At 33.0% G+C, this 25130-nt stretch overlaps 2 protein-coding genes across 2 annotated transcripts; both read left to right on the top strand.

The window, feature by feature from the left end:
• Positions 1-546: 546 nt before the first annotated feature.
• On the top strand, positions 547-2905 carry ZF14 (MATE efflux family protein). Its single transcript, XM_022275934.2, has 2 exons — positions 547-1063; positions 1152-2905. Exons 1-2 carry the CDS (start codon positions 881-883, stop codon positions 2709-2711), a joined length of 1743 nt encoding a protein of 580 aa, XP_022131626.2. The 5' UTR covers positions 547-880; the 3' UTR covers positions 2712-2905.
• Positions 2906-19747: 16842 nt separating this feature from the next.
• LOC111005074 (glutamyl-tRNA reductase 1, chloroplastic) lies at positions 19748-22767 on the top strand. Its single transcript, XM_022276441.2, has 3 exons — positions 19748-20293; positions 20559-20800; positions 21302-22767. Exons 1-3 carry the CDS (start codon positions 20014-20016, stop codon positions 22430-22432), a joined length of 1653 nt encoding a protein of 550 aa, XP_022132133.1. The 5' UTR covers positions 19748-20013; the 3' UTR covers positions 22433-22767.
• The last annotated feature ends 2363 nt before the right edge of the window (positions 22768-25130 follow it).

The raw sequence follows: 25130 nt of genomic DNA, 5'->3' as shown, positions 1-25130 counted from the left end.
CACAAAAAAAAAAAAAAAACAAAAAACAAAACAAAACAAAAAACATAAAAACATTTTTTTATATTTATATTTTATAAACCACCAGTTCTTATGCTCCCTGTCATTTCAGAGAATTTTCTTCTCGAACTCCTCATCCACTTGGCATTCCAAGATAAGTTTCTTTTATCTCTTTTAGGCATATTGCAAAACTCAACCACAACTACAAACTCCAAGTGTTTAAAAAGATTATCCACTCACTTTGCATTATGCATATTATAAAACACCGAGTAAATTAATTCATTCATTCCACTACTCACAAATTTAATAAAAATGCCAATATGGGTTCTGTTTTGTGGCGGTAAAAAAATAATCTTTTCTTTTTTTCTTTTCCAATTTTCAATTGCCTTCACTTCTACCCCAAGATAACATAAAAGGGGTTTGAAATTTGCCTCCCCCCCCCCCCCCCATGGATATATTATAAAATTATTTTAGCTAATGCGTCCCAAAAGTGAGGCTTTAGTAAATCAGTCGGCTCCTAACTTTTTTTTTTTAAAAGGGAAAAAAAAAATTAAAAAGCAGAATTCTTTGTTTTCTTGACCACTGTCCTTGATATCTTGAGACACGTTCCTTAAGAGGACGGCAGAAAATTTTCCAGGTCGCAATCCCTCTTAAGTATATAAACCCATTCTCCCATTCACTCTCATCATACCATTTTGAGAAGCCCTCACTTAGAGGAGAACCCACCAAACAAAATATTACAAAATTTCAGAGAGAGCGGAGGGAGAAGGAGAGCTCCATTTACTCACTCATATCTCTCTCTCTCTCTCTATCTATCTATCTATTGTTTCCCACTTAGAAATACAGATAGAAAAGAAGATTGTGTTGTGGCACCTAATAAGCTATGTGTAACCCAAAACCAACCTCTCCTAATAATTCCTCATTTCTCCCTCCTAACTACAAAACCAACTTCATGAATGCTCAAACTCCCAACAAAAACTTGGACAACAACAATAATCATCTCCTCAAACCTGTTGCTGATGATGATCAACTGGCTCAACTCCATAGACTCCCCACTCTTTCTGAGGTAAAGTTGAAGATCAAAATGATGGTTGCATGATTGTTATTCAATCCCTTTTTTCTTTTCTAAGCTTTGTGGTTTTTGCATTCTTCAGGCCGTGGAAGAAGTGAAGGAAATAGGGAAGATTTCAGGTCCAACCGCCATAACCGGGCTTCTTCTGTACTCGAGAGCCATGATCTCCATGCTTTTTCTTGGCTACCTTGGGGAGCTTGAACTTGCAGGCGGCTCCCTCTCTATTGGCTTTGCTAACATCACTGGCTACTCTGTTCTCTCTGGATTGGCCATGGGAATGGAACCCATTTGTGGGCAAGCTTATGGAGCTAAACAATGGAAAATCCTTGGTATAACCCTCCAAAGAACTGTCCTCCTACTCCTCACTTCCTCTGTTCCCATCTCCTTCATGTGGCTCAACATGAAACGAATCCTCTTGTGGTGTGGCCAAGACCAAGAAATCTCCTCCATGGCCCAAACTTTCATCCTCTTCTCAATCCCGGACCTCATTTTCCTCTCCCTCCTTCACCCACTTCGAATTTACTTGAGAACTCAGAGCATTACCCTCCCATTGACTTATTGCTCTGCTCTCTCTGTTCTGCTCCACATTCCCCTGAATTTCCTCCTTGTTGTTCATCTCAAATTGGGTATCTCCGGAGTGGCCATTGCCATGGTGTGGTTCAATTTCAACGTCTTCTTGTTTCTTGCGTCGTTCGTTTACTTCTCCGGGGTTTACAAGGATTCTTGGGTTTCCCCGAGCGTGGATTGCCTCCATGGATGGGCTCCTCTGCTTTCTCTGGCGATCCCCACTTGCGTCTCTGTTTGCCTCGAATGGTGGTGGTACGAGTTCATGATTCTGCTCTGTGGCCTCCTCGTAAACCCCAAAGCCACAATCGCTTCAATGGGGATTTTAATTCAAACAACTTCTCTGGTCTACGTCTTCCCATCTTCCCTCAGCCTCGGGGTTTCCACCAGAGTCGGCAATGAACTCGGCGCGAATCGCCCCGCCAAGGCGAGGAACTCGATGATCGTGTCCCTGGGCTGCGCTGCGGCGCTGGGAGTTGCGGCGATGGCGTTCACCACGCTGATGCGGCACAAATGGGGCAGGTTCTTCACCGACGACTCGGAGATTCTGGAGCTGACGGCGGTGGCATTGCCGATTGTGGGGCTGTGCGAGCTCGGAAACTGCCCGCAGACCACCGGCTGCGGCGTCCTCCGAGGAAGCGCCCGGCCGACGATTGGAGCCAACATCAACCTCGGATCGTTCTATCTGGTCGGGTTTCCGGTGGCGATCCTGATGGGGTTTGTGGTGAAATTAGGGTTCGCGGGGCTGTGGATTGGGTTGCTTGCGGCTCAAGGTTGCTGCGCCTTTTTGATGATTTATGTTCTCTGTACCACCGATTGGCTTGTTCAGGTTGAGAGAGCCACGCAGCTCACCATCAAAGGCGGCCCCCCTCCTCCGCCATTGTTGCCCATTTCTTCACCTTCACAAGATGGCGCTCAGAATTTTCAGATTCAGATGGGTAAAAATGGAACTAAATTAGATGGGAATAAAACGGGGAATTTGGAGGACATTTTGTGCTCTAATTACGAAACTGACCCTCTCATTCCCATTCCCACTCCCATTCCCACTCCCACTCCAACAAATACCACTCTTCAATAAGCTCCCAGTTTTTTTTTTTTTCCTTTTTCTTTCTGATTTTTGCTCCCTTTGAGGAGTCCCCCTATTTATTTAATCCACCCCACTTGTAGCCCTTAGTGTAGAAATTAAATGTTTACCCATTCTCCAACTTTCGATTTCGTGTCTAGTTACGGGTTGGTGTTATTAATTAATTAACTCGATTCAAACTTACATGATATGGTTTACCCTAGAGTCAAATGATTCAGTTCAAAAAAGATTCATTTGACACAAAATTAAGAGTGTACGAACTTATTAAACTTTTCCTTTCTCAATTTCCTCGTGATCTCGTTTTCTCCTATTTTTTTTGAATCTCTATGATATAAACATGATTTTCATGTATTAACATTAGAACATTTGGATGATTATTGAAATGATGATATATTTTACTTTGGAGAGAGAGAGAGGGGTGGTAGGTTGTCGGTTGTTTCAGAGGCTTTGGATTGAAAGGAATCTATGTGTGTGTGTGGTTTTGGCCTAACTTTTGTTCTGGTTACCTTTCCATATTAGGAAAAAACCTGGACAACCCAAAAAAGGAATTCTTTTTTTTTTTTTGAGTTAAAAAAATCCACCATGTGATCCAGCTGCTCTGATCACCTCTCATTCAAAAAACCCAGTCTTTAAAAAACTCATCTTTTTTTTTTCTTTTTCTCTTTTTCCATTTCCCCTTTGCTTTTAACTTTTCATCACAACAAAACCCTTTTGGACCAAATACTAAAAGGGTTTTCATCAAACAACCCACAGATGACAGAAAAGATCAGGCCTTTTTAATTCGTTTTCCACTGGTAGCAAAGAAAAAGCTCACATTTTTCTAATTCTAGGGTTTGATTTCATTTCATTTTCCATAAACTACAAACCCTTTAACACACCCCTCCATTAAAGCAGCCTTTTTGCATGCATTATAAAACTTATATGATCTCTTACATTCTAATTTGTCTCTCTCTGATATATATGTCTTAGTTTCTGTTAAGACTTTCTTTGATATCTCCTCCTCTAGGGTTTATTGATCATAAAATCATGCAAGATATTTGTGTAGGGTTTTGGTAAATATAGGATATATCAGAGAGAGGGGGAGAGAGAGAGAGAGAGAGAGAGAGAGAGAGAGAGAGAGAGAGAGAGAGAGAGAGAGAGAGAGAGAGAGAGAGAGAGAGAGAGAGATTATGTTGGATAAAATGAACCAGAAAACCCTTATTGTCTGAATAATGAACAACACTAAAAATGGGAGACTGCGACATATCAGGGAAAAAGAAAAACAGTAGTCTCCACTGAGTTTTAATTGGCCCAAAAAGTTGTTCTTCTTCTCTTCTTTTTGGGAAAGTGTACCCAAAACCCCACAAATGAAAACAAATTCAAAACCTCGACAGGAACAAACATTGGCCAATTAAACACAAAACCCAGAAGAAGAAGAAGAAGAAAGAGAGAGAAATGGTAGAGAACAAATGTTAAATAATTGGTAATAGAGAGAGAAAAGAGAGAAAGAAAATAGAATTATTGTGGAAGAAGGAGGAGGAGAATGGGGGGGGGGGCCTGCTTCTTTGTGGAGAAACAAAAATGAAGGCTATAATAATTATCTCTGTCCACTTCTCAGATGACAAGAAATTTCAGCAGTGGCTCTGCCTCTCTTCTAAACCACACTCTCTCCACAAAACCCCACCACTCAATAACCCTACCTTCATACATCCTTCCCCTTTCTGCACATATATACATGTGTATATGTCCATTTTCCATTCAAATTAACCACAATCTCAAGGGTTCTAGCGGTTAAGTATTGATGAAATATTAAACTTTTCATAATCCAACTCAAGTTTTTAGGTTCAATGGACGTAGTTTGACATTATTATGTTAAAATTATTGAGTTTGTAAAATAAATGCAAACAAAATCCTGCATTAACTAGAGAAAGAGGCGATCATGAGTATATAAGATAGAACAATTATCCCTATTTATATGATGCAAAGTTTACAGTAACTTATCTATTTAAACTTTTGAATTTAGTGGTGGTTTAACAATGAGTAAATAAATGGTATTATCTTGCTTTGATTAGATGAAGTGTGCAAATTAAGTATCAGTTAGAGGTAAAGTTTTTGTTAAGTTGTAAGTTGGGTTCTTTCAATTTTTAGGGTTGTGTTTATTTTTTATCTTTTTTAATTCCTTTTTAGTACATAGTCGGTTGTGTTTATTTAGTCTTTATAATTTAAATTTTTTGATAGACCTCTAAAATAGCTTAAATTTTGTGTCTAATAGATTTACGTTTGTTAATTTTTATGAAATAAATCCGCCATCGTTTGATCCCATGATTCTTAAATAATATACTTACCATACCGTGTAAGTTAACCAACCCTTTCTATTTTCACCCAAAATAACCAAAACTCTCATCTTCACATTACAATAATTTGAAGTTTATTTATTTTTTTATTTATGGACAGTATATTGAAGTTATAACAAATAAAATAACTTGACGTGCAAATTGAAGAATACCTCATTCAAAAATTCTCTTTCTTTTATACAAACCTTGAAACCAAAGGTAGATTCTTTATCAAATACCAATCTAACCTTGGGTTCCATGGATATCGTAAAGAAAACTTGTAACTCAAAATTATTCTGCAGTTGGAAGAAGACAGAGAAAAAGAAAAAGAAAAAAGAAAAAAGAAAAAAATTCTTTGTTTTTTTCTTTAATTTTTAATTAATTTTTTTTCTATTTTAGTGCAACAAATGTTGAAGTGAGGATTAAATTGGAAGTAATAGGTGCCTTATCCACTCAGCTATGTTTTGATTGACAATTATACGAATAACATGATATTGAATAGAATTATTCAATAATTATTAAAAAATTAATAACAATAAGTTAGTTTTTTTCCTGTTTTTGAAATTATATGAAATATAGTTTGTGTGCTGAGTGTGTGTATATATACATATATCATGATTGAAAAAAAAATCATGAATCATACATTTAAATTAGCTTTTATTTTATTTTATTTACAATTACATTGGAGCTGTTATATCAATAGGAATACATTTATGTGTCGATATGGTCTCCATATTAATATGCAAGTACAAAAAGTGAAGAAAAGAGCAAAAATGTGAGTTTATGTTGGTTTATTGATGTAATTTGGAAATATGTCTCTATTATCTAAAAAAGAATATTTTTATTAACAACATGGTTTGGTATTTATTTTATTTCATACTATACTTGAAGAAAAATTTAAAATAAATACAAGATTGATATTTACAATCCTCTACCTAGTATATCAATCCTCCCCCTAGCTCCCATCCATTGCAAGATTTCAATATATTCTCGATTCGACATCAATAAGAAAGTAAGAAAAGACGATAAAGAGGGAGTTTTACTACGATAAACAAACCGTGCTTAAGTTATATATTTGCTCGTTTTAGACCAAAGATTAATGCAATTCGCTATCTTTTAAATCTAGATGGATAGGTAATTTTCTATTTTACTAATCAAATTCATATCCAAAAGAAATTCTATCTTTATATATATACAAAAGAAATATACTTAGAATATATTGAAAAGATTTAATCAACCCTAAGTATATTAATTAACTTAGTAGATAAAACACATATTATCTTTCCTAAAGTTAAAAGGTTTGATTTCTACCACCCACATTTTTTTTACTAAATAAAAAAGAATTAGCCTATATATTCCACTTATGCTAATATTATATCCCATTGAAGAATACTTAAATACTTATGGGTCGACAATTAATTTTTACGGACTACTAATAAAAATTTGACCGCTTTTTAATTAAAATAAAAAATCTCTTTTTTCTGCATTTCTCTCTCATACTTGTTAAAAGTTTAATGGTACACGGCCCAAATATTTTTTTGTATTCCAACAAGTCTAATGTCGAGAATTTACTGAAGAGATTAAATGTAATCTAAACCTATTACATTGCTACAATATATTTAAACAAAAACATTATCATTGTCATGTGTCAATGCATTTGAACATATAAAGATAACATTTTTATTAGGTTCCATATCTTCTCGTTGGTGGAACACGTAAGGCCATCAACAGTGTAATTTCTTTCCCTTTCAGACAAAGTTTTGCAGCAAACTCTTTGAATAAGAAGATGACTTCTCATTTAAATTTTCAGCTTATTTTTTATTCTTTTTATTTTTTGTGGCTTAAAAAATAGCATTATCTATATGCCTATCTAGCTAGCTAAACCCTAATATATAAATATCTCCATAAGAATAAATCATGCATTTTTTTTTAATAAATTTTTTGTGGTGAAGAAAATTACAAAGTTTCTTTTGTAATGGGAAGTGTGCCCTTCAATTGGTGGGATTCCATCCCTTTGAATTTTAGGGCTGTGCCATTATTGTTCTTTCTAATTATTTCAAACCGCCCCCCACAATGCATAGCCCTAACTTTTTAGGTCTTCCTTATTGAGTCCATGATGATATATTTATTTAATTTCTCTTTTTTAAAGAATGATGAATATGATGTACTTTAATTTAGTATTTGGAAAAAGAACTCTGCCATTGAAAACAACAACTTGCATTAAGAAAATAAAAGTACAAAGTGATGTACAACACCAGCTAGAAATTCCTAAAAGGACAAAAAATAAATTAATGATCATGAGGAATATTGTGATTAAAGTTACAAAGCTTATCATAAATAAGAGGTTATTAATGTTTGATTGTTTGGAACCAATGAAAATGCAGTGGAATTGATTGATCTCATAATTAATAATGAAATCTTTTGCATTTTTGGACCTATGGAATAACAATAAATCAATAGTCTATATGTGTTCGACAATGCAACAATAGTAGTCTTCGTAAAATCCAGACAATAATCATTTCTCATATAAGTATATATCCCAACTGTCTGATTAAATCTTAGTCGTCGTCGCTCAACTTTGAAGATCGAGCCTATTCCACTCATCTCTAAAGACACTTACACCAAACGAGCAGTATATATTATATAGTCACACGCATACTGACACACACACATGAAGAATACTGACTCAGTGTTTCAGATAACCCTTCTGAACACATAAAGACACACCAGAGTAAAATTTCTGAAATGACAAAAAAGAAAAAGAAAAAGAAAAAAGGATCTCCATCCATCTAGTACCAACTAATTGTACTTGAATTTACCATTCAGGGTTTGGAAGTTATTGTGTTTAAGCATGAAGGGCATCCAGGGATGGCAATAATAATAGTGGAAAAGTGTCAAAAGAAGGGGACTTTAGGGTCAATGTGGAGTACAATTTGTAGTGAGTTGTTTTTGGATAAGTGAAGTGAGGAGTTGAGGGGTGAGTTTGTGAGGGGTACCCCTCAGAGAGAGGGCATGCATGCAGTATAAAGGACACCCTCCCCTCTGCCCAAATAAAGTACTGTACTAAAAGTTTCTTCTGCATATATAATGTATATTTTCAACCATATCACATCTTGACCCTTTAATTTCCTCTGCCCTGCCCTTCCAAAGGGTCATTTTCTTCTTCCCCCTTTTCCCCCACATTGTTTTTATCTTTCTTTTTTGGTCATCATCTTCAGTTTTACTCCATTGCTACTGTAGTTCTTCCTTTCACTAAATCATTCATCCTCTTTGATCCTATTCAATCATTTCATGCATGTAATGTGTAATAATAATGCATTTCTTCATTTCATTTCATTTTTGGCTATACAGGCCATGTGTCAATAGTATATTTGTTGTTAAAGATCTCTTTTTTTAAGAAAGTATAATATGTATATGACACTCTAAAACACATTAGGAAAAAAAAAAGGAGTGGCTTTGTTAGTGTGACGATTATGAAGTAGATGGAGTTTCCAGATCGAGTGCTAATATGTGGGAAGACATCAATATCTCAACCTCATCATGGTCTTCCGAAGCTCCTCTTTTCTTTTGTAATTATAACGTTTCTATCATTTTTCTTAATTGGAGTGCTTTCCTATAGCCTCCTAATGAGACGGTACCTTTTTTTGAAAAAAAAAAAGTTTCATTTTTTCCTTTTCAAAAATATGTGAAAACGCTGGTGAAGTAAGTAGCTGTTTATGCATGATTAGATTTGGGTCCAATGTCAAATGCTTCAATTGAATACCACCTGCATGCACCAAAAAGATTTACCTCTGATGCCTAAAATTAGATATAGATTAAGTCATGTAGCAAAAAGTAGGACGGTGAAAATGTACCTTGCGCCCCAATCTATAAGACCTATCTCTTATTCATAGAGGGAGTTTCCTTGGATTTGGCTTGGTGGATGAGCTCGACTAGGGTAGGTTGGATTGGCTTGAATTGACCTGAATGGCTCGATTCACACATTAGTCTCACCAAATTTTGATTAAAAAAAAGTAATTAATGTTGAGAGAAATGTAATTTCAACCTAAGAATCTTTCTTTTCTTATTGAATTAATTAATGTAAAAGCATATGCATCAACATCAAACTAAATGATGACCCACACATATTAATTACTTGATTTGTTAAAGGGTTTAGTTTAACACAAATATGGGAAGTCTTGGGCAAGAGGGAAATTTCCCAAAATGTGGGTTATAAAATAGATATGGAATGTTATTCCAAGAGAGGAATCTCCCTAAATGTCTACTTAAATATATTGGTTTAGTAAGATATTAGAGGGACCCTCTCTCCTATGCCCTTTTAAAGGCAATTGAATAAGATTTTAATTCTTTTAATTAGGACCATTAAATTAAAGGGTGGATATTTCTAATTTTGTAGCATGCTGTTTAACATATCAAGAATTAAAATCATTAAATTAAAATTTAAATTAAAGGAATCAGATGCATGTTTCCCTTTCAGCCTCTTCAAAGAAAATTCCAAAATGCTTAATATACAAGTACTTGCCACTTTCTCATATTATTTTATATTTAACCCTCATTTGCATTCTTTTAGACTTATTATATTTTAATCTCTAAACTAATTCATTTTAATCACATCAAAAATCATTTTAATTCTTACCATTAATATATGTTTTGAAATTAAAGGATCAAAACGAAATATATGAAATAAGAATCGTTTAAATCACAATTTATTTTAATAAATAGAATCATTCAAATAAAAAAAATCTAATAAGAGTATAAACATGGATAATTTTATAGCTTAAAGAATATCTACATATAGATTTCTATGTCACGAAATTATGTTTAATACACATAATATACTCATAAACTACTATATAAAATATTTAAATCCAATAACATATTATAAAGCCCATTGCTTATAGAAGAATACTTTATGAATGAAATGAGAGTTAAATATTAATAAATTTAAACTATATGAAACATAAAGAAAAGGTGAAATAATTGTTAGGATATTTGGAAAAGTTAAATCCGACGTGGCAGTGGGCAGCAGGACACTTTTGACAAAATGAAAAGTTGGCGAATATTAAGAGGACACGTGTGGAGGTTGGAAATTGCAGCTAAAAGTCTAATTTTGCCGGAAAAGAAACATTAATAATGAGACAAAATTCAACCAAATCGGACCCTCCAATTCAGCCATTGCCATTGGTGGTAATAATGGAATCTTTAGTGCTCCTACTCTACTTATGCACATTAATTAATTAAATAATTATATTATAAGAATCCCACTTTCCAAACACACACTCTAAAGTGTAGCGTAAAGGAACCACTTTTCTTTTCCATTAAAAAAAAAAAAGTTAATACAGTCACCAAAAACTAAACTACTGGTATTTTTTAAGTTTGGTTTATTTTGGTCGCGTACTTTCAAACGGTTTATTTTGATCATTGTTCTTTTAAAAAGCGACTATTTTAGTCTCTTAATTTTATTTTTAATCTAATTCTTTCTTTCACAATTTCAAGACATTGTACTCATTAAATTTCTTAAAATATAAGAATGCCTTTTATATTAAAGAGTTTTCGGTATTGTATAGAATTTGTGTTAAAATTTTGAAAATATAGATCAAAATAGTTATTTAAAAAAAAATACGACCTAAAACGAACATTTCGAAAGTACAAAAACTAAAATGAACTCAAAGTGAAAGTAGAGAGACTAAAATTAACATTTTGAAAGTATAGTGACTAAAATGATCGAAAGTATAGGAACAAAATAGTATTTTAACCCTAAAAAAATTACTACAACATAAATTCCTTTTTTGTTTGGTTAAAATACCATTTTGGTACGTTTAGTTTTTTTTTTACTTATTATTTTATTTTAATTCTTATACATTTATTTGGACTCTAACCCATATTTACTTTTCTGGGTTTGTCAAACCCATGAGTCTCAATAAAACCCCAAAGCCACTTTCATGCACAATTTTGCTCCCAACCGTGATCGAATGAGAATGGATAAGAGGTTTGTGGGATCGACGTGAGGGGTGCGGATGGCTATATTTCTGGGAGCGAACCCACAATTTTTCTAAACATAAGCCTTATAAACTTGCACTTCAAACCTAGTTTTCTTAAACTAAATATGCTCTTAAATCCTTTCAAGTAAACCCTCAAACTTAATATTCTTAATTAGGGTTTAAGATATCGTATCAAGTTCCCGCACCCCAAACGATCCTTAAATATTCAAGTTTAGTGTATGTACTTTCTATATGATGCGTTTCAACAGGGAATATATTTTTCAAATTGCCACCGAAAAGGCCTATAGAAAATTCTTCTTCTACTTCTTGGAAGTTAACCTTAGAACAAGCGTGACGAACATGTTTAAAACTAAATTTGAACATTTAAAGGTAAAGAGACGGTATTTGTGTTTAAAAAATTGAGGGCAGACACATGCCTAGCTAAATCTGGTGGTGGCATATATGCCCTCTTTCCCATAAATGTCTTTATCACAAACGAACTGCTCCAAAAAGAAACCTAGAGTGAGTGGCTCTTAGTTATCTACTGAGTGAAAGGCAAGCACAGAAGTGGCCACTACCAGCCTCCTTCTTCTATCAAAAACCCCCAAAACCAAAAACCAAAGAAAGAAAAAAATCCCATTTTGATTCCCTTGAGTTTTATGCTTCATTTTCTTCCATCGATTGGTTTAGGGTTCTAATTTGAATTAATGGAGATCATAATCTCAGAAATGGAAGGTCCAAAATGGACCCCTTGTCACTTCATCTCTAGCTGAGAGATATATCATCACGATGTATAATTCTATTAAAAAAAGAAAAAACTGACCCCACGCCACAGATTCCTTCAGCTTGTGACAATAAATTAAAAGTTTGGTGTCTCTATTATTATGTTATTCTCTTCCATGCATATATGGCCGCAGCAGCCATTTTCATTATCCATCCCATAATATAAAATATATATATATATATATATATATATATTACTTACAGTTACGTATATCAGTTCTCCCTTTACATATACTTCTCCAAATACATTAAAAATACGTAAATTGAAGCAAGCCCAGATGCCCAAATTAGTTGCTTATGAGATTATTATTGGTGTTAGGAAGGGAAGCAATAGCGAGAGAGAAGAAAGAAAAATTGTATTAAAAAAAGAAGAGATGAGAGAGAGAGAGAGATTACGTACAATTCAAAGATGCCAATTGTGTGGGCGATAGGCATAGTCATATAAAGTACAGGCAGAAGCCGTAATGTAAAGGCTTCTTTTTTTCTTTTCTTTTCTTTGGGATAGGGGTTGGATTGGACCATTAATTTGCATGCCCTATAGACTAAAAAAAATGATGTGTTTTGTTATTGGCTAGCTTGGCCTTTTAAGGGGTCTCACAAGCACATTGAAAGGGGCCGACACGTTTGTGTGTGTGACAGTGGGTTCGAAGTTATAGGGGAAACAAAAGTGGTCATTTTGTAGGGCTTGTGGGAAGGCTTTAGGGCATGGGAAATTTGACAAATTAAGCCCTCTCTTGTCTTCTTACAACTTTACACTCCAACATATATCATTGTGTTATTATTATTTAAGTGAGGAATTATTAGGGAATGTCTCCAAAATAATAATAATAATAATAATAGAAGAACAACTTATGAATTTCAATTATTTTGTTGTTTGGACATTGTCCCACATCTGCATTTCATTATTATCATTATAAAAAAAAAAAAAACAAAACTTTGTGTTTTTTATTGTCTTTCACACTACTACTACTCTCACTTACCCACATTCCCATATTTCTTTTTCTTTCACACAAAAGTCAATCAACTAAAACTTTGATAAGAACTGGTCATGCCAGCAGATGAGCCAGCACTTTTGCCTTCCCACCACCATTTATTTTTGCTCTTGACACACAAATTAGAGATGGAGAGATATATATGTTTTATTTTGAAAAGTGCAAGAGGGAATTAATGTACACACTTTGTGTTTTTATGCAAAACACGTGGATGATAGGACTTAAAAGAAAAATACTTTGTTCCTTATCAGTGATGACCAATCTTGTCATCATCCTCATTAAATGTTTGACAACTAAGAAAGAGAGATGTAAAAACAAATGTTTCTTTTTTTTTGTAAAATAATGAGCTATCACAAATAGTAAGTACAAGAATTAGTCCTTACTGATAAATAGTCAAGTATTCTCCGGTTAAAAAAGGAAGCAAAAACTCTAAGCCACCCTTTAATTAATCTTTGTTAATTAACTAGTATCTTTGCCTTGAAGTGAAAAGGAGGTTAAAAAAAAGGTTCCATCCACTATAAAACTTAGTGGGGTTGACTTTTTTTTTCATGCTATTTTGGTTCCTAGTGTTTGACCCAACGCAACTTTTTAGAGGAAGAAAAAATGTGGGGTTTGACCATTGCTTTCATCCTAAGTAGTATATTTGAAACAACCCAACCAATGAGAGAGGCATTTTGAGAGAGAAATGGTGGTGCCTCTCCATCTCTATCTAGAGTCAAACTTCAAAACCAAGGATTTGTGGAATTTTGAATTGTTGAAATGAAACCATTATTCTATCATCCAACACACACAAAAACACACACTATGTCGATAGTGATGATGATGATAACAACAAATGACTGTGACGAAGACAACCATGATCATCAATTGAGCTGTCAAACATTATTATTATTATTATTATTGTTCATTCAAAAACCTTAAACCGAGGAAGCAACTAACACCCAACAGACATGTCATCCACCAACAATATGGAATTTTGAACATCACATTCTAAGTTTTACCATGAGTTCAAATACGCAACCATTATGAGCAAACGTTTATCCATCCATGAAGACTCGAGCTTGGGAGATTATTTTTCTTTTTTTTTCTCTTATATTGTTTTAAAAGAGAGGAATTGGTCTTTGGCAAAGAGCAATACGGAAGCATGCTTCCTTTTCCTTCCATTCTCATCATATTCAAATTCATACCGATCCACTTTCTTTGTTATTCAAACTCATCATTATTCAAATATTTCCTTTTATGATATAAAAAGTTACCCGATTTCAGCCTCGATTCTTATATAAATCTTTGACTATAGATCTCTATCCATATATCTTCTTCTTACTTTTCGGATTTTCTTATAATATTCCTCCTAACGGTCGGTTGCAAATATAGCATGCTTAAACACCTAACATAAAAGTTAACTCGTTTGGCAGATATCCATAATTAAAAAGTTGTAGGTTCGAATACCCACCATCACAAATATCCTTTATGGTGTAATGCGGTGGAGAGACAGACTATTTGATGATTCTTCTAAGTCATCTTCTCTCCTTTGGAAAGATATAAAGGTTTTAGTTTCATTTTGGTCCTCCAAATTCATCTTCTTTTTGTAATTACGATATCTCTGCCATTTCTCTCAATTGGAGCACATTTATCTAGCCTCCCTCTTGTATCTTTGTATGTTTCTCATATGCCTTTTTGAATGAAATGGTTTGATATCTTAAAGAAAATAATAATATAAAAAAACCACCATCACATATTGTTGCACTAAAAAAGATATCGTGATAATAAAAGTTCAAAAGATGTGTTTGTAAATATGGCAAAAGAATTAATTAAAATTTATATTTCAATAACTTTCATACAAAAAATAATATTGCACGCGATAAATTTTTTTGTATAATTTAATTTGTATTCATAATCTTACGAGCATATTTGAAGTCTCCGACTATGCAGCTTGATCAAGCCTTTAACTACGTAATTTGATAAAGTTCTTCGATTTTTCAAATCTTTGAGTCTTCAAATCTTTGCTGAGTCTTGGATTACTTTGGACATCTCTTGAATATTCTACTAGACTTTGGATGATTCTGAATACTCACATAACTTTAAATTTGAATCCTTGAAAGGTGACCTTATATGTTTAGAGATAGAGTTTTAGCGGGTTTTATATGAGTTTTTTCTCATAGGTTTACGTTAGTGTCATACAACAATTTTAAGAAAACACCGTGGCATAATTTGGATTTGCAAATTTTAAAATTAATTTTAGAGCACATTTAAATTTGTGGTGGGTCCCAAATATAATTTTCTCATTTATTTAAAATAATCACGTCACATTTGATAATTTGACAAAATTTATCACTCAACAAATATATCTGCAGGTTTAAAATAAAAGAAAGTATTTGTGTCAAAATAATAAAGTATTGATGGATAAGGATATATTATCTCTGAGAGTCTGAATATTGGGTTTGGGCCCGTAAGTTTCTGTCATTTTCATGGGTGAAGAATTGGAAAAATTGGGCCCAAAAGCAACCAAGTTGCTTGTTCCTGCAGGTCATTGGGAGTTTGTGGAGAAAAAGTACAAGAAATTAAATAAAATTTATTTATTTTTTCCTTGAAAAGTCTACACATTTTTTATTGGGTTAGGCCAGTTTGATATTATTATGATTTTTTTATTTTTTATATAAAAAAGGAAAAAAAATAACTTTCAATTGTCCATTACGTATTTGCATTCTTAGTTAATGTACTAAAATGTGCTTTACCAGCAATCAAATTCCAAAAAGTTTTTCTTTTCTTTTCTGGAAAAGAGAAATCTTTGCTTCACAAAGCAAAAAGCGATGTAAATATAATTAATTTAGATTCGAAATTCTTTAGCAATTGAGTGAGATTTAAAAGGCCCATTACAAAGGTCCAGTCCAGTTTTCATTTGAGTTTTAAGCCATTAATGTACGGTTTTTTAGCCCAGCCCATAATTGTGAAACTACGCATTTTGAACCGGCCCAGTTGTTTGCAAAGCCCACTGAGATCTTATTTGATAGCCCTCCAGGATTGGCTAGGAGATCCAGTTTGTTTTTCAGAAATTCTGGTATCTTATATTTTATTTCTAGTTTTTTTTCCCCTTTTAAATGCATTTATTTTAACAATTATTCTTGTTTTGTATAATATATTTTTAATTTTTTTTAATGAAATTCTAATCAAAGTTTTGAAAAGAGAAAGAAGGAAAAAAAAAGGTGGTTTCAAAACAAAGATATTGTTAATAAAAAGCTTAAAGGCCAAATCCTAATACTGCTGTTTCCTGTTTTTGTTTTTTTTTTTCTCAATTCTTCTTTTCTAACTAAAAAAACTACGATACTGTTTTTTTTTTTAATTAAAAAAAGAAACAGAAATACTCAGTAACTATTTTAAATTAAGAAAAAGTAAAAGCTTTATATGAATTTAGTTTTTCAAATTGTATATTCAAAATATTATTTTTATTTTTTATTTTCTATTATGCATTTTAAAAATAAAAATGAAAAAAATAATGTTTTTATGTATATTTTTTGAAAAAAAAAGTCAAAAACATGAGTAAGAAATAAGAAATTTTCTTTTATTTTTTTTTTTCAAAATTTCTATATAATTTTGGAAACATTTCCTAAATACGAAAGATGAGGGAAAAAAAACAAATACATTAAACAAAAAACAAAATTATCACTAAATGCGCCATTTGTTTTTTACACTTGTTTTTTTTTCTAGACAGGGGAAGGTTCGACCCTGGATTTTTGTTTCACTCTTTAAATCAAAAGAAGATTAGTTTGATTGATAAATTGCGGTTCATAAGCTAAATTAATTAAAATGTTTGAAACGAGAAAAAGGATTCATGAAAAACTGTTGGCAACAACAAACATAACTTGGAATCCACCTCAATTTTTACTAAAATCAGAACCTTAATGAGGTTTTTTGAAGACAAAGGTTTTCTTTTTAAGGAAACCTTAAATCTTCATCAAACATCATAATTATAATGTTAACCCAAGGAGAGGAGAATATATTTGGCCAAGTTGTGTTTATTTATTTATGTACATGTGTCTGTATTGTAATTAAGAATAGAGCTGTCAATTGAGTGTTTTTGTTCTCTACTTTCATATCAAGGAAACCGGTTGTTGTTCTCTTTCTCTAATCGTCTCTTAAAACCCGATCAATCCAACTACTACCGTATAGATTGAGTTAAGTTAGGTTCAAATCAATTTAACGTTTTGTAAGTTAAGTTGGAATTAGATTACCCACTCTCATAAAGTTAGCTCACGGTTAAACTAAACAGAATGAAACTTATTGCTAACTAAACTTACTATTTTTCTAGGTTTTTATTGGTTTTTTTAAATTCTCAATTTTACTTTTAATGCATATATATTTTTAAAATCTTAATGAATGAAGTTCTTAACTTTGAAAAATATGTTGTCTTTGTTAACATATTCATATTTTAGTGAGAATAAATGAATTTTCTTGACAAATAATTGAGTTTCAGGTTTCAAGTAATATTTGAGTGGTACATTCATATGTTAATAAAATAATCTTGTACTGATGTATACATTAAGTTTTTATTTATAAAATATTTTCAGGATCATATAATTGAAATTTTTTAATATTAAGTCATTCATAAGAATTCAAAACTTGAAAATTAGTAGATAAATACTCCAAACTTCGAAAAGAAGTAGACAAATACTTAAGCAATGACCCCCTTACGTATGTACAGATATGGTACCTTCTAAGTATAGGGGCATAAATGTTAAAAGCCGCCGACTCCTGGTAATAAAAAAAAGAGTAGACAAATACTTAAAAAAATTAAATTTTCACTATTACTCGAATAACTAAAACAATAAACTCGATCCAAATAATTCATTTAACCTAATTAGGATGATTTTGGTTGAACAAATTTTATAATCCAGACAGCTGAGTTGGGTCTAAAAGGTTCATTAACCTAAGCCAACCCGACGCGTAAACACGACTAGTGTAATGCATGCTTTTAATTTGATGTTAGACCAGAAATAAATACGAAGAGAGATGATATAAAGTAATTTGAATGTATGCAATTTAAAGATGAAATGCGAGTGTCACACTCTTGTCCACGTAGGACTTTGTGAGAAACTTGTGGCAAACACAGACCCTGAAATCCTATGAACCAATCCCCATCACATATCCTTCCACCCCCAATCTCTTCTCATCTTATCTCACTCTTAACATTACAACAAATATATGAAATATTCTTAACAATATTACGAGGGAAAAAAAAATAGAGATCGGTAACAATAATTTTCATTTTCCTATTCTTATTTTAAACAATTACACATGAAAGGAATATCAGATGAGTATGATCGCAATCAAAAGAAGATACATATCATAAATATTTGTTTCAATTATTTAATGACAACTCCTTGAAATTGAATTGTTTACTTTTTTTTTAGTACAAGTGAACATCGAACTCACTTGGTTTGAGATATATGCCAATTACCATTGAACTATGCTTGTTTTGACAAATTGAATTGTTGACTTAAGAATTGGTATACAATAATTTTCATTTTTCTATTCTTATTTTACAATTAAACATGAAAGGGTATCGCGAAGAGTATAATAGCAATCAAAATATATGTATTAGTAATATAAATATCATAAATATTTGTTTAAATTTAATAACAACTCGTTCACTTAAGAATTGGTATACAATAATTTTCATTTCCCAATTCTTATTTTAAACAATTAAACATTGGAATGAATAATAATATCACGATGAGTATGGATTGTAAGATGTAAAGTTAAGCAAGGATTACAGTTTCTTAAATAAGATTTGAATATATTTTATATTTTTTAAAAACTATTTGAAACTAAAATCATTTATTATGAGATATTGATAGTTGTGTGTCTAACATTTCACCAACCAGACATGTTCATAGGAACGATGATATTTTTCTTTTTTAAGAATCCCAACAAAAATTGAAGAGGAGACGATAGCTCCAAAATTCAACACATTAAAATAAAAATGGGTAAGAACTTATTCGATTGGCATCAAAATGCACCCAAAAAGGAAATAAAAATTTTAGGATTAAATTTCTAACAATTAATTATTCAAAACTAATTTTAGATATTAATTCAAATATTAAGTTGGACAAATCAACAGTATCCGATAGATATATGTCAATTAGAGTATAACTCGACGGGTTAAGACATATGTACCCAACTATAAAATTGAGAGTTCGAATTTCCACCACCACATCGTACTAAAAGAAAAGATAAATATATGCATCTTTATATATACTATATATCTATTTATAGATTAGCATAAAGTTTATTTTCTAGGTAAAAAGTAAGGGTAAATCAATATTGTTGAACAAAAATATTTCTTCTATATTATAAATATTATACACATTATAGTGAGCATAATGTTACTTTTCAAAATAGTCCTTGAAATTGTTTTTTTGTTAGGTAAGCTTACAAATTTTGTTGAAAATAGGATGATTAATTTTAATGTTTCATTTAAATCTAGGAAAATAACTAAAAATATATAATACGTTTTAAATTCTATTTAGATTGGTAGTTTGGTACTTATATCTCATTTGAATCCTCGTACAAACTTTCAAATTTTCTAGCCTCTAAATTTTATATCAATATTATTTTAGCTACGTTAATTTTTTTAATGACATTTTAGAATAGAAAATTTTGCTACCTTCAAACTTTTCTTCTATATAATTTTTCTATTACAAACTTGAATATCATTGGTTAACATTTATTTTCAATTAAAAAATTGTGAGTTCGAATTTTCTGCATGGTAGAATTTTCTGCATGGTAGCTAGGAGGAGGGGTATGAAATGAAAAAATAGAAACCCCAAAAATGGTGATGTTTGGGGGAGGGGGACCCAAATAGAGATTAGGACAATCTGATACTGAGGGAGAAGAGAAGATAGAGGCTGGAAATGAGTGTGGATAAAGCGTGTGTTCCACCCGCCAATCACAGCGCAGAGAAATCACAAACCTTCAGGTCTCAAAATCCTTCTCCTCCTTTTGATTTGATCGAAAATCCCAATTCCCAAATCCCAAATCGCAATTCCCATTTCCGAAAGAGGTCAATTATTGTTTTTGAACCCACCAACTCTTACTTTTTGCACAAACGACCTTCCACGTTCATCCCATTTGACGAACTCCGCGATTTTTGTTGATTTCGAACAGCCCCCGTTCATTCAATTTCACTTCTACTTCTCTCCTCTTTCTCTGGGTTTAGGGCTTCCCCGCGATGGCTGTTTCCACCAGTTTTTCCGGTGCCAAATTGGAAGCCCTCTTGTTGAAATCCGCCGCCACTTCCCGGGGCTCCTCCTCTTCTCAGCTTCCCGTTTTCTGCAATTCCATTCGGAGCAGGAGAGTTCAATTTCACAGAACTGGGTTTCCGTCCTTCACCCCAGTGAGGTGTGAGGTTGCTTCCTCTTCCGATGTTCTTGTTCAGAATGACGAAATTGATCGAGCTACAGCTTCCAATCTCTCTGCGCTTGAACAGCTCAAGACCTCTGCTGCTGACAGTATGTCTTCCCCCCCTCCGGTTTGATATATATATGTCTTTCTGATTCTTGTGACTTTGCCATTGCTTGAATCTGCAATAGGATTCTAATAATTACTTCTAGTTTCGAAATTCCCAGTTCCATTTTTGGTCATTCGTCACTGATTGACTTCCATAATGAGCTTTTGGTTATCTGATTGAATTTCTATTTGGAAATGCTACATGATGGGAGTTTTTCAAATTGGATGGTTTGCTGAAAGTTTTGGGTTTGTTCTGTACCAAATTAGGATATACAAAGGAGAGAAGTAGCATTGTTGTGATTGGGCTTAGTATTCATACAACACCTGTTGAAATGCGAGAAAAACTGGCCATTCCTGAGGCAGAGTGGCCTCGCGCCATAGGAGAGCTCTGTGGCTTGAACCACATCGAAGAAGCAGCCGTTCTTAGCACCTGCAACAGAATGGAGATATATGTTGTCGCTTTATCTCAGCATCGTGGAGTCAAAGAAGTGACTGAATGGATGTCAAAGGTTCTGTCTTTCTCCTTTTTATTATTTTGAAGTTTTGGGTGCTGAAAAATTGATGTTTATCTGAACAAGAACTCTATTGCCGTTGTATAGATTGATGTTAAGATTCATAATCATAGAAGACTCTTTTTCACGTTAGATTATGCACTTTTGGTTTTGTTTTCTATTCTATCTGGTTTTATGCTTTTTAAGCACTTCCAAGTTTTAGCTTGTATCTTTCTTGGCGTGTCAAGGATTCAGAGTACGGTATTAAATATATTATTAGTTTATTTATGTCAAAATTATATGGCTAGATAGATATTTGTTCTGCATGAGATTACTGCACAACCACGAGTATTGAAAGATTAGAAGAAGGTCATATGATATTCACCTTCGTTTGGCCAACACTTTATGCTTTCATGATTCAAACCAGCACCAGTAAAGAATATGTTTTTGTTTTGAAATTGTGTAAAGAATGAAATTGTATGAATAGTTGGTTATATTTTCTTTTGCTGTTATCTTCAGTCAAGTGGAATCCCAGTCTCAGAGATTTGCCAGCACCGGTTTTTGCTGTATAACAATGATGCCACACAACATATTTTCGAAGTTTCAGCTGGTCTTGACTCTCTTGTCCTAGGAGAAGGCCAGATCCTTGCTCAGGTTAAGCAAGTTGTCAAAGTTGGGCAGGGTGTTGCAGGATTTGGAAGGAACATCAGTGGGCTTTTCAAGCACGCTATCACGGTCGGGAAGCGGGTAAGGACAGAGACGAATATTGCTGCTGGAGCTGTTTCTGTGAGTTCTGCTGCTGTAGAATTGGCCTTGATGAAGCTTCCTGAAACATCACATGCCTCTGCTAAAATGCTGGTGATTGGAGCTGGTAAGATGGGAAAGCTTGTAATCAAACACTTGGTAGCTAAAGGCTGCACAAAGATGGTTGTTGTGAATCGGTCTGAAGAGAGAGTTACAGCCATCCGTGAGGAGATCGAGGACGTCGAAATTATCTATAAGCCCCTTACCGAAATGATTAGTTCTGCTGCTGAAGCAGACGTGATATTTACCAGCACAGCTTCTGAAAGCCTTTTGTTTACAAAGGAGCAGGTTAAGGATCTCCCCCCTGTTGGGCATGATGTTGGAGGCCTAAGGCTTTTCATTGATATCTCTGTTCCTCGGAACGTCGGAGCATGCATCAATGATCTAGAAGATGTCCGAGTTTACAATGTCGATGACCTTAAGGAGGTAGTTGCTGCAAATAAGGAGGATCGGCTCCGAAAAGCAATGGAAGCACAATCAATTATCACTGAAGAATCCAAACAATTTGAAGCATGGAGGGATTCGTTGGAGACTGTTCCAACGATAAAGAAACTGAGGGCTTATGCTGAAAGAATCAGAACTGCAGAGTTAGAAAAATGTCTATCCAAGATGGGTGATGATATCCCAAAGAAAACTCGACGAGCTGTGGACGATCTCAGCCGAGGTATAGTTAACAAGCTGCTTCATGGTCCTATGCAGCATTTGAGATGCGATGGGAGCGACAGCAGGACATTGAGCGAGACCTTGGAGAACATGCACGCTCTAAATAGAATGTTCAGCCTCGAGACAGAGATAGCGGTGTTGGAACAGAAGATCAGAGCTAAAGTGGAACAAAACCAGAAGTAAGCACTCTTATTATATAAAACTCTCATTCAAAATCCTTTACTTTTACTTCCACAATTCAAAATAAGGGGAAAAATCCTCACCCCGGTCCCGTCCTGATCTCAAATCCGTAGGTAAACATCGTTTATCCCTTCCCAGGAACTTTTCATTTGATGGTTTGTGTATTGACACTGGTGAAACCTGGTCTCTCAGCTGTTGTGTAGAATACATTTGGGGTATTATTGGATGAGCCAAATCCTGTACCGAGTTTGTAATCTGTAATCTGAAATGTGGTTAATTTTTGTAATTAAGATACTGATTTTGAATATATAGAGATAATCCTTGATTCTTCTCTGTCATATCTCTTGCTCTGCTTCTTTTCATATTTATTATCAAATAAAAATTAGGCATAAAAATGCAGATAAAACTCTTGAAATTTTTTCAGCTACATATGCACTGAGTTCTTTGTATTCTTTACATTTCAACTTCTAAAACTGAAAGCTAAAATCAAACCATACAGAAATTAAATTTATAATCTGAGTTTAAATTTGGTATTAATATGAAATTGAATTGGAGTTCAATTAGTGATCATAATCCATGTTTGAAGGTGATGAAGCTCTGCAATTTTAACACCCAAAAGAAAACTATTAATTTAACTAATGAGATCTAAACTTTTTTTATATTTTGCCAGAGAAATTAAATTAATTAGAGGATTTATGTAGAACTGAATGAACTTTTCCCTTTCTGAAATAAAACAGGCTATGCCCTTGGGATTGTATAACCTTTTCAGTGTCAGCATATGCCTTTTGTTATTTATTATTATTTGTAAAAAGGGCAAAAAAGAATCACATGGACACAGATCCAGAAGAGTAGAGTTTCAAGTTCCAATTCTCATGTGAAGATTTCTTTATCTAAAAGTTCTCTGATCTCTCATTTTATTATTGTCTTTTTTAAATATAAACGCTGTTTCAATATTTATTACATTCCATTCACAAACTATTGAACCATATAAAAAATAAAATATGATTCTGTGTATCGTGTTTTGATAATGAAACATACAAATTGTTCAGAAAAATATTTTTAAAAATTTAAGCATCATATAAATTATCAAAATTTGGTGTTAAGTATTGAAAATACAATGCATTTAATTATTGTTACACATGTATCAAGAATAATATATTTGAATAATTATTGAATTCTATTACTGAAAATATTTGAAATTGACTCTCAATAAATATGTAACATTTTCATGCATAAAGGCTCGGCAAAAACTTAAACAAACGGCATCAATAAAAAATCGCGGCATAAGAATTAAAATTAAATAAGTGAATTTTTAAAAACAGAAATAGAATTTAAACCTCCTTACTAACAATGAGATCATCTTCGTCAAGCTATATATGTGTGCATATTATTTTATAATAATGTGTCTTTTTTATTATTACGCAATAAATATAAGTGGCATTATTTTTCGGCTGGGGTGGAGTGGAGCTAAAAATTTTCAAAGCAAAGTAAATATAATTGTCATTAGTGTATAACCTTTGTATATTATAAGTTTAAGTCAATCATTGACTTAATTAGTAATCAATTTTGTTCTCGCCGATAATTGTTTTAGTACAACGCAGATGAAGTTTGAGAATTTGAATTTCCACCTTTAAAAAAAGAAGTAGATATATTTGTTGTTCAGTTGTTTTTTGTGATAATTATTAATTTAGATAATATATGATTTTGATTTAAAGTTTTAAACATTAATTAAAATAATCAAAATATTATATATATATATATGTAATTAAAACATATTGACCTGTTCACTCACGAATAATGATAATTTTGTGGAAAAAATTTACCTAGCATAAGTAGAAATCTCCCGTTGACCATAGTTAAATGTTTGACAAAAGGTTAGCCATTGAAATTGTTACCATTAGGAATTTTAATCTCATTTGCAACCAAAATGCACAAAGCCTCCCTTAAACGTAGAACTAAAATAATTATTATAATTAACCCATAAACCCTTTTAACTCTCAAATTGATAACATTAGCTACATCTAACTCGCCACTCTTAGGCTATTATAGCAGAGAGTTTAATTGCAACGATTTCAGAACTATAAAGAAGGTAGAGTTGGACAAGTTGAAAATCTGACGACACAATCAACAGTAAAATGAGCGTTTTGAGTTTACGGGTCGTATTTTTTTAAAACGTGACAAAAAAAGAAATCGAAAGAAATATATATTGAAACGGTAGGTGGCAGGAGAAAGCGAGTGGCATTGATTGAATCTATATATATATATTGATTGACATGTTTGATAAAAAGAACACAATGCTTCATCTTGCCATCATGTTTTTTGATTCTATTAATTGAGTCTTCTCTCTTATGTTCCCTTGGCTTGTGGGTGATGCAAGTGGACCAATCTCTAATCTCTCCGCAACCCCACCGCCCACAATCAATCGCTGTTTTTTTATTGTTCATACCAACTAAACTTATGAACAACAAGATAACAAGTAATGGTACAAAACGCTGTCTTAGCCCCACACACAACAAGTTGTGGCTTGGATCACTTGGACCATTCTTTCCCCACCCTATGTTTCACTACCTTCAATTCAAAGGAAAACGCATCCACCCAGCTAAGACCCGAAAACATAGGAGCGAGCCAACCAGACTATTTTTACATCGTTGGATGTACAAGAAAGAAAATCGATCGTTTATCAAATCATTTGGTTAGAAAA

This window comes from Momordica charantia (assembly GCF_013281855.1).
Source record: "Momordica charantia cultivar OHB3-1 chromosome 8 unlocalized genomic scaffold, Mcharantia_2.0 BLBB01000008.1, whole genome shotgun sequence".
NCBI classification, from domain to species: Eukaryota; Viridiplantae; Streptophyta; class Magnoliopsida; order Cucurbitales; family Cucurbitaceae; genus Momordica; species Momordica charantia.
This window is presented reverse-complemented; position numbering and strand designations above follow the sequence as displayed.

Bases quoted from the DNA above. Each gene is read 5' to 3' on its own strand.
- ZF14 (XM_022275934.2), top strand. From the start codon at position 881: ATGTGTAACCCAAAACCAACCTCTCCTAATAATTCCTCATTTCTCCCT. The intron at 1,064-1,151 runs GTAAAGTTGAAG...TGCATTCTTCAG, and splicing joins GACTCCCCACTCTTTCTGAG to GCCGTGGAAGAAGTGAAGGA.
- LOC111005074 (XM_022276441.2), top strand. From the start codon at position 20,014: ATGGCTGTTTCCACCAGTTTTTCCGGTGCCAAATTGGAAGCCCTCTTG. The intron at 20,294-20,558 runs GTATGTCTTCCC...GTACCAAATTAG, and splicing joins CAAGACCTCTGCTGCTGACA to GATATACAAAGGAGAGAAGT. The intron at 20,801-21,301 runs GTTCTGTCTTTC...TGTTATCTTCAG, and splicing joins TGACTGAATGGATGTCAAAG to TCAAGTGGAATCCCAGTCTC.